This window comes from Elephantulus edwardii, unplaced genomic scaffold, assembly GCF_000299155.1.
Source record: "Elephantulus edwardii isolate Elephantulus edwardi_28Jun2011 unplaced genomic scaffold, EleEdw1.0 scaffold00384, whole genome shotgun sequence".
Lineage (NCBI taxonomy): Eukaryota > Metazoa > Chordata > Mammalia > Macroscelidea > Macroscelididae > Elephantulus > Elephantulus edwardii.
Window position 1 is genome coordinate 986,906 of NW_006400134.1, and position 10,442 is coordinate 997,347.

The following is a 10,442-nucleotide window of genomic DNA, read 5'->3' on the forward strand; positions in this document are numbered from 1 at the left end:
CATTTGCTTTGACTTCTCTTTGTGATTTGCTCCCTGGCAATTTTCAATAAAGATATAGGGAAGCTGGAATCAGGGGGCTTCAGTTTGTTCGAGAACTCTTCGCCTCCTGCTTTACTTTTGTTTTCTCCTACATTCTTGGTATTCTGTTTCATTATTAATATTTAGAAAAATACTTTACCCTTGGTCTGCAATGCTCTGGTTGTATATTTCTGGCTGTATTTGTCAGCCTTTTTATACCATGGCTAGGCATTCTAAGCTTGGTCTCAGTTTGTCTCTTATGATCTTTATGGTTTGGGGCTTTATCCCTAGGTCTCTGATCCATCTTGAGTTGATTTTTCTGTGTGGTGAAAGACATGGATCCTGCTTCAGCTTTCTGCATGTAGTCCAGTTTTGCCAGTACTATTTGTTGAAGAGGCTTTCATTTCCCCATTTCATAGGTTTGTTTCCTTGTCAAATAATCAGTTTATCATAAACAGATGAGTTAATTTCTGGGTTTTTGATTCTGTTCTATTGGCCTATGTGTCTTGCTGTTTTAGTTATTACAGCTGTGTAGTAGGATTTGTGCTCAGGGAGTGCTATGCCTCCCATTTCATTCTTGTTTCTTAGAAGTTCTTTGCTTATTCTAGGTCTATTTCCTCTCCAAATAAACTTGCCAATTGCCTTTTCTATCTGCTTGAAAAACGAATTTGGTATTTGTATTGGGATTGTGTTAAACATGTAGATTGCTTCTGGAAGGATATTCATTTTCACTATATTGAGTTTTCCTATCTGTGAGCAGGGAACATTTTTTGATTTATTTAGGTCTTTTATTATTTCTGGAAGAAGTATTTTGTAGTTTTCTTTGTAAAGGTCATTTGTATCTCTAGTTAGGTTTATTAAAAAGTATCTCAATTTGTGGTTGGCTACTGTAAATGGTATTGCTTTCTAATTTTCCTTTTCTGAGCTCTTTGTTATTGTAGAGGAATCCCACTGACTTTTGTACATCGACCTTGTATCCTGTCACTCTACTAAACTGGTCTACTAGCTCTAGTATTTTTTTGTTGAGTCCTTCAGTTTTCTGCGTACACTATCATATCATCTGCATATAGCGAGTTTTACCATCTCTTTGCTAATTTGGATGCCTCTTTTTTCATTCTCTTGCAGTCCTGCCCAGCAAATACTTCCAGTACAATAATGAATAAGACTGTTAACAGTGGGCATCCTTGTCTAGTCCCTGCTCTCAAGGAGAATGTTTTTAGTCTTTCTGCAATAAGAATGATATTGGCTCTTGGTTTTTGGTTTTAAAGAATCAATTTTCATTTATAGCAAATAAAATTCTGAAACTAATTATTATATACCGGCAGCTGTTCATAGGCTTTAGTGCTAACTAATATTGTGCTTATGTGAAGCCTATAGGTCCAAGTGTACTTGGACCAGGAGGCAGTCGTTAGAACAGAGCAAGGAAACACTGTATGGTTCAAAATCAGGAAAGGGGTATGCAACCTATTTCCATACCTTTTCAATCTATATGCAGAACAGATCATCTGGGAGACTGGGCTCTATGAGGAGGAATGAGGCATCAGGATTGGAAGAAGACTCATCAACAATCTGTGCTACGCAGATGACACAACCTTGCTTGCTGAAAATGAGGAGGACCTGAAATGCTTGCTGTAGAAAGTCAAGGATTGCAGCCTTAAATATGGATTGAAGCTCAATATCAACATCAAGAAAACAAAGATTCTTACCACTGGGCCAATTGGCAGCATCATAATAGACAGTGAAGAGAAGGAGAGTGTTAAGAACTTCGGCCCACTTGGCTCCACAATTAACACTGTTGGTACTAACAGCCAGGAAATCTGCTATCAGGGACCTCTCCAGAGTACTGAAGAGCAACAATGTCAGTCTAGAGACTAAGGTGTGCCTAATCCAGGCCATGGTCTTCACAATTACTTGTTATGCACCAGAGAGTTGGACAATGACTAAGGATGACAGAAGGAGAATTGATGCCTTTGAGCTGTGGTGCTGGAGCAGAATATTGAATATACCATGGGCTGCTAGGAGAATAAACGTGTTCATCCTGCAAAGGGTGAAACCAGGCTGCTCCTTGGAGGCAAGGATTCTGAAGCTCCCCCTGATATACTATGGCCATGTTGCAAGGAGGGACTAGTCCTTGCAGAGGGACATCATGCTTGGGAGGATAGTGGGACAACACAAGAGAAGACCCTCAATGAGATGGATTGATTCAATGACTGGGGTAACAGGGTGGGAGTGGGGAGCTAGGTGTGTTGGAGATGATGAGGTTGGCACAGGATAGAGCAGGGAGCAGGGTTCAGAGCTATTGAACCTATGTTCAACATTTATATAAATGTTAACTTTTTCTGTATCATTATTAAATAGCAGTTGCTGAAGAAAGTCTTAAACTAAAATCTAAGTATCAAACCCTTGAATTTCAATATCTCCAAGTAAGCTCTAAAACTTCTCAATTTTCCTACATATTAAATATTTCTTGCCCTTAGTTTTGAAAATGTCACCAGAGAGAGTTCACTAAGCCTGTAGTCTAGTAAGCCTCCTAGAAGGTAGACTATAACTATAGCATACAGTTTCCAAGGCTATAAATATAGCTCCTGATGGTTTGGCTGCAGTTTTAACCTACCAGCTAATCCTCTGAAGAAAGATGTAGCTATCTGTTTTTTAAAAGTTATAACTTTAGAAATGCTATGAGGCAGTTCTACTCATAGAAAATACTACATGAGCACTATGCATCAGAAATCATTGGCTTGGCAACAAGCTTGTTTATTTGAAATTTCTGTAGAATGGTCAATTATACCTTTATTCCACTGTAAGGCCAGTCCAAATCCCCAAGTACTTAATTTCTATGCCACCAGGATGCTAAGAGGTGGAAAAGACTCAAATCCAACAAGTTTGTGTGTTTTGGTTTATTTGGGTTTTTTTAAAAAAATGCTATGAAGATCAACAATGACATCTAGAGGAAAGCAAGTGTAACTTCCAAAGCAGATAAATATTTTAAGTCTGTTTAAAATTTATAGTAGCCACAAACTTGGTATCACATAAAGTAGTAAAAAATAGGAAATGTACTCCTTTTTATGTAAAGTAATACTCTACTTCTTGACCAAACACAAGTATACCTTCCTCCCAAATTAATAAATCAACTCTTAAACCTCATTACATAAAAGTATAAAATAGAAATATGTTACATATATTTAGATGTTAGTTGTAAAATTTGACCACTTAGAATTTTGACACTTTCAAAATATCTTGAAATATAATGTAGAAATTTAAAACAAATAGTTTTTACCTCAATCATCAGAGATGTACAGAAACTACCTGAGATCTCTGGAATAGAATGGAGATCACAAGATTTAAGAAAAATCACATGAAAGCCACAGCCACAGACCGTTATAGTGACAGATTAAATTATTCTATTGATAATACGAAATAGGCAATGAATCATACTAGTTAGAATGTTTGAAGAGATGAATAATATACTCACAAATAAAATATATACTATATTTGGGTCTTCGAAGCTCTTGAATCAGATAATCCACATTCTCCTAGGAAAAAAGAATAAAAACAAAACAATAAGAAGAAATATTTAGGTGGAAAATAATAACATGTTTCCTGTGAGTTTATTATATGGTAAGGTCTACTTTAAATATGCATTGGTTAGGAAGTAATAGGAATTGTGGACAAAAAAAGTGATAAATATATAGAAAATATAACAACCAGAAACTATATATATTTGTGTGTGTGTAAATATATGTATAATTATTTATATACATGTATGTAAATACTAAATAGTTATATCATTTTGGCCAAATTAAGATAAAAATACAAAGGAACTTGATGTTGAAACATAACCTAAAACTCAAAAGAATTCTGCAAATTTTCTTCAGGTTGCTCGTTCATAAATTCACCTGTCTATAATTCTTTATATAGAATCTCAATATGTCCTTAGGGGTTTTTTTTAACCAAAAATTCAAGAGAAATACAGTGAATCATATTTACTTCAAGGAATTTGGTGGTATAATGGTTACGTTTGACTGCTAACCAAAAACTTGGTGGTTCGGACCCACCAATTGCACTAAGGGAAAAAGACATGGTAGGCAGTCTGCTTCCATAAAGATGTATACAATCTTAAAAACACTATGGGACAGTTCTACTTTGTGCTATAGAATCTACGAGTTGTAATCAACAACAGCAGGCATTTTTACTTTTTTTTTTAACCTTAATGCTTAATATAGCAAGTTATTCAAGGGCTTCAAATGGGGGATGGCATAATATGTCTTTTGGAATGTACATAATGCATAAGCATGATAAAAGAGTACACTGGATCTGATGTGCATGGATATAAAGTGCAATAATACACAAAGACTGAATTAGAAAAGGATTTTTTAAGAGATTAAAAATAGACTTCTATGACGAACAAAATAGACTTAGGTGATGGACAAAGATTAATAGATGACTAAACAACCTTTAAATTAGGGGGAAAGAACAAAAAGGAGACAGAAATGACAATGTAAAGGGATAGTGAAAAGGCCCCTTTGGCTGTAGCATGAGTAAGGTAGGGGCATGAGAAGGCTCATAAATGGGGCAGAACTGACCAGCTTAAAGAGGGTTTTGACTATTGAATTTTTAAGTACAGATTTAACCATAAAAATAAAATTGAGCTACTATATGTTCCTGAGTAAGGAAAATTATAATGACTCAAGGCACTGTTAGTTGTATACACAATTAAGTGGCAATGGAAGTTGCAGTTATGTACTATCAAGTTGACCATGACTTGTAGTGACCCTATGAACAACAGATCTGAACCCTGTCCTAACCTGTGCCATCCTCACCATCTCCAACACACTTGAGCCTATTGTTACAGTGACTATGTCAATCCATCTCATTAAAAGTCTCCCTCTCTCATGCTGACCCCCACCTTTCCAAGCATGATTTCTTTCTCCCAGGACTGGCCCCTAAGGTATGGATGTTAATCCAGAAATAAAGTGATATGGTCTCTACTGTGGTGGTAGCTTTGGAAATAGTAAAAAATGTAAAGCATATGTATATTTTTGAAAAAATAGTTGTTTACTAATTTTACTGTTGTTGATTGCCTTCAAGTTTAGCACTAATCACAGTGATTCTAGGAACAAAAGGCCAGAAGCCTCTCTGTAACAATAGACATTTATCAAAGATCATAGTTTCCAGAGGCACGTTGTTTAGGAAATGGATGCCACTCCTGCTTCCAAACATGTCCATATAGGCCAGATTTTCAGAAGGCTGTAAGTAATGGGCAACCTTATAACTACCACGCAATACAGATGTCAACCCAGACTCTACAGTGTAGCTCAGTATAAGACCAGTAAGGGATCATATGAAAAATAGCATACCAACATATTGATTCTACATTGCCATTTACAGTTAAGTATCTTGAAGGAAGAATTGGCTGTGAGAGGTGGAATAAGATATGGAAAGGAGAAGAGTCAAGAGACAAATCAGAATAGTTATGGTGCCATGAATGATGACTATAAAGTTTATTTTTGCCTTCTTATTGTGTTCAAACCAGAGCATTCTGTGGTTGCTTGGGTAGATGGTAGTTCAGTTCATATAGTACCTTCGTAGGGCGAAGAAAACAGATTGCCTTCAGATGTTTCATAATTTCTCGATTTTGAGAGTCAATACGTTCAAAGAGGTACACTTCTTTCTGAAGAATCTCTGATTGTGTGTATACCATACTCACTATTCCAGTCTATAAAGAGAAAGAATTAATTAAAATCATGCTAGTACAGAATAAATGCAAACATCAATGCCAAAGACTGGAGTGTTGTTGGTTTTTTTGTTTGTTTGGGTTTTTTTTTTCCTTTTCATTTTTATTAATACTTAGCTGGGTAACTTAAATGCTAACACATAACTTGGAGCGCTGAAAGAAAGTTGGTAATATACCAGGATGAAAAGCATGTTCTTCTTGAATATAGTCAATACATAATTTGTGTTACCTTAGGGAATTAGTTTGGGGGGTTTTAAAGAGTCTGAGACTAAAAATAATGACTTGTCACTTCATTTTTACTTTAAAATAAAGCAGACTGGAAATATTAGGGCCATTCCCAAAGTTTTCTAAGTTCTCCATCTCACTGATTAGTAGAAATTCTAATTATTTCTTTATAGAGACATTCAGGAAAGGATTATTTCAATAACTGTTTCCTCAGATTTAAGAAATCTTGGGGCAATAGGTAGTCATTTACAATGAAAACCCACTGGGCAAGCTTTATGCAACTTTTCAGTTCTCTTACAGAACTGAGTCTCGTCTTGAAATCTATAATCAAATACTAATCCTACAGTGGAATGGGACCGGATATTGGAATGGTGGGGCAAATGCTTCATAAATACTGAAGGAAACGCAAACTCACCGTCTCTTTATCCATGAGAAGCACTTTCATACCAGGTCCGCTGTCTTCTATCATTTTGGAAATGTACTGCTTCACAGCAAAAACCACGTTCATGGTGTCGAGTTGACAGGCGCCCCACAGCCCTTCCCGCCCCCCTTTCCTTGCTAAATAAACCCCCGGCCTGTCGGCGGGGTCTCAGTGGCTTCCTACCCTCCCCACTTTGGCTTCCGGGAGTCCGGGCGGCAGCGATGCTGGGAATTGTAGTTCCGCTATGAGGCCGGGGACGCCAATAGTTTCTTGGCTGCGTGTAAAGTGGGCCTGAGATCTCTTGGACCACCACGTACGGGGGATTCTCGACCCACCTCCTCCCTCGAGGCTCTGGAGTCCCAGACCTTCAGTTCTGGCAGCGATCTGAAATGCCTCGTGCCTTGGGAAAAGGGAGAGGCCTTCTGATATCGAAGGGACTTGGCTAAGGCTAGCTCTAAGCTGAGAACAGCAGAGTGGTTGGGTCATTATGCGCCTTTAACACTTTCTTGGATGGTAGTGAGAAATGAAAGGAATAGCAGTGGTGTGATCCTTCTGGGGGACTTGAACCACAGCTAGGGGGAATGGTACATACTACTTTCTAGGGTTTTCAGTGGGTGCTTCTCCCCACCAAGTAGATTGCCTGGCCTCTAGTTGGACTCAAACCGCCAACCTTCTGGTTAGCAGCCCAACGTGCTAACAGTTTGCACCACCCAGGGACTCCCAAGTAGGAACAGTGTACCTGTGTTAACAACCTGTAAAGTAGAGCCTTAATTAGTTTTCAGAAGACTGAGCAATTGAAATGGAACAAATATTTGCTAGGTGAAGAAAGTAGGGGAACCTCCTTTAGTGATAACTTCAAGGAGGTTCCTGGAGCTGGAGTCAACTGTCAAAACTTGCAGTTGGCCAGGACTCTCTGACCTGAGGGCACATCTGGTCCTCTGGGTCAGCATCTGAAGTTAGGAGCCCACTCCAATTCTCCATTCCCTACAGGGGACAAATAAAAGTCAAGAACTGGCTGTTTATAGAGGTGGACAAGTGGGCTCAACTCATCACAGCAGAAACAACAGAAATAAACCGTGTCTGCTCCTGTGCCATCCTTAGAATCTTTGCTGTGTTCAAACCCCTTATTTAACTGGTATATGACTGCTTGTTATATAAACTGCAGCTCCTTGATGGACTTCCTTTTTTCACTGAACCTCAACTTTTCCAAGCACAATGTCCTCTAGGAAAGGGCTAAAGGAAACTAGCCTGAGGATTTTGAGAAAGAGCCTGATTCACAAATTTTCGTTTGGTAAATGACAAAAATCTACCAAGAAAAAAAAACCCTTAAAACTGACAACTTCTAAATGTCTGTATATGTATTCCATAGATCTCTCCATCATGACATTTCAGTTGTAAAAAAAAAAAAAAGAATACATATTTTCCACTCTGTAACTTAGGAAAATTGTAAAATAAGGGAAATAATAAAAAACAACTGCAAGAAATCACTGCTTGTGGTGGTAGTGTTTTTATGTGCCCTCAAGTTGGAACAGATTGAGATTGTTAACAGCTTCAGCTTGCTTGGCTCCACAATCAACACTCTTGATACCAGTAGCCAGGAAATCAAAAGACTAATTGCATCGGGAAAGTTTGCTGTCAAAGACCTTTCCAGAGTACTGGAGAGCAAAGATGTCGGTCTAGAGACCAAGGTGCATCAGATGCAGGCCATAGTCTTCACAATTACATGGTCTATGCAATTACTTGTCAGAGAGCCAGACAATGACTAAGGATGATAGAAGAAGAATTCATGCATTTGAGTTGTGGTGCTAGAGAAGAGTACTGAACAATACTATGGACTGGTAAGAGAACAAACAGGTCTGACCTAGAGAGGGTGCGACCAGGCTGCTCCTTGGAGGCAAGGATTCTGAGGCTCTGTCTGACATACTTTGGGCTTGTTACAAGACATAATGCTTGGGAGAGTAGAGAAAGACCGTGGATGAGATGGATTGACTCAGTGACTGGGGTAATTGGGGCTAGTGTGTCAGAGACAGTGAGGTTGGTTCAGGATAGGACAAGGTTCAGAACTGTTGTACATAGGGTCACTATGAGTCACAAGCAACTTGGCAGCACATAACAACAACAACAACAACACGAAGTCAGAACTGACTCAGTTGACACTCTAGCAGGTTTTCAGAGGCTGGTAAATCACTTGGGAGGTGATTTCCATCTTTTTCTTTCTCAGGGCACCTGACAGATGTATTCTAACAGCTTGACTTTGGGTTGGCAGCACAGCTCCCTACCTCTGGGGCACCAGAGTTCCTTCAGCGATTGTAAATACGTGTAAATATTTCCACCAAGATGATAACCAATGTTTCTTGGGGTCAGTTTAATAATAGATTCAACATTACCAAATAATCTTATTACTATAATGTAAAAAAATAAACTATTAAAATTGGACTTATAGAATATTAATCTTAATTAAGCTGCAGAAATGAGTTTATGTAACAATACATGCAATTTTCAAACTCTTTAAGGAAAAAAGCCACTTGAAGTATCATAGATTTATGTCATCCCTGAAGAACCCTATGGCACAGTGGTAGGTGTTCAGTGGCAAAATAAAAGGTCCTGGGTTCAAATCCATCAGCTCCATAGAGATTTATAGTCTTAGAAATGTGATGGAGCAGTTTTTCACCACCCCTGAAATAGTGAAGAATGTGTTTACTTTTCTTCCCTTTTCAATCAACTAAATAAAATAATCTTCTCATTGAGAATTTTTCTATGTTCATATTTATGGCTAGAAAGAAAAGCCTTAGATTACATATTAAAGTGAAACACAAATCTTTCTACATGATAAAACAAAACCCCAAATACTGCCCTAACTCGATTCTGACTTATGGCGTTACTTCATGTGTTACAGAGTAGAACTGTTTTGTAATGTTTTCTTTTTAAATTTTTTTTTGGTATATTTTCTTAATTCCGCGCTTTCTGCAGCCAACCACTAAATCTTTCTTTTGAAGCCCTCTGGATGAGTTTCAACTGACAAGTTTGAGCTAAATGATATTCTTACTGGTATAAAATGTTCATATATTTTTGAATCAGCAAACCAAAGTTAATTTAAAAAAATTAAACTCACCTGCAAATCCTATCAGTTACTGATGTTAGAAGTTCACCTCCACACTCTGTATCACTTAGGTTTTTGAGTTTTCTTTTAACCTACATTTTGGACTCAGTATTTCATAAAATTATTTTCCATCTGTTATATATTTTCAGAAAGAACATAAAATTGTGGTTTTTTTATTTTAGAAAATAGTCAAACTATAAGTTATATGTGGAAAAAAACAAACACTCTTCTGGTTATTCATATTTGGACATTTTGAGGGGGGAAGGAAATGTATATTTTAATAAGACTTACTGATAGATTTGTTGATGTCAATAACAGTGATATTATACAATAAGTAATAAAGTATGGGACATAAACCATTTGAACAAAATGTGTAGATAGTTGTTATCTTCAAAGGTCAGCCTTAGAAATTTGCTGGAGGGTCAGTTATGAGTTAGTTCCAATTCAATGACAATGAGCAGCCTGCTTCCTGAAGAATGAAAGCCAATGCAAATGTCACCAGATTAAGAATATCTTTTGCAGCATGAAATGTCTAGAAATAAGACTAAAATAATGATTGAAATGTTGTTGTTGTTGTTATGTACGGTCGAGTAAACTGCAACCCACAGCCACCCTTTGTACAGCATCTCTGAAGCCTGCCTGGTCCTGAGCCAGTCTCAGGACACTAACACACCTACACCCATTGCTGTAGTTACTGTATCAATTTATCTCTTTGGGGTCTTCCTCTTCTGCACCATCTCTCCACCCTTTCAAGCATGATGTCCTTCTCCAAGGACCGATCTCTCCTGGCCACATGCCCAAAGAATGTGAGTTGGCGCTTCAACATCCTAGTCTCCAAGGAGAAACTTGGTTTCACTCTCTCTAAGACAGACCTATTTGTTTCCTTGGTGGTCCATGGTATGTTCAAGACTCTTCTCTAGTATAACAGTTTGAAGGCATCAATT

General features: G+C 37.8%; 1 protein-coding gene across 1 annotated transcript in view; it reads right to left on the reverse strand.

Annotated features, from left to right (window-relative positions):
* The window catches only part of VPS45 (vacuolar protein sorting 45 homolog (S. cerevisiae)), a 138,859-nt gene extending 132,327 nt beyond the window's left edge, over positions 1–6,532 (reverse strand). Inside the window, exons 1-3 of the mRNA XM_006902225.1 lie at positions 6,393–6,532; positions 5,600–5,734; positions 3,491–3,551 (exon numbers count right to left, since the gene is read on the reverse strand). Of these exons, the coding sequence (XP_006902287.1) occupies positions 3,491–3,551; positions 5,600–5,734; positions 6,393–6,485 (289 nt within the window). The 5' untranslated portion in view covers positions 6,486–6,532. The remainder of the gene's footprint in view (positions 1–3,490; positions 3,552–5,599; positions 5,735–6,392) is intronic.
* Between the last annotated feature and the right edge of the window lie 3,910 nt (positions 6,533–10,442).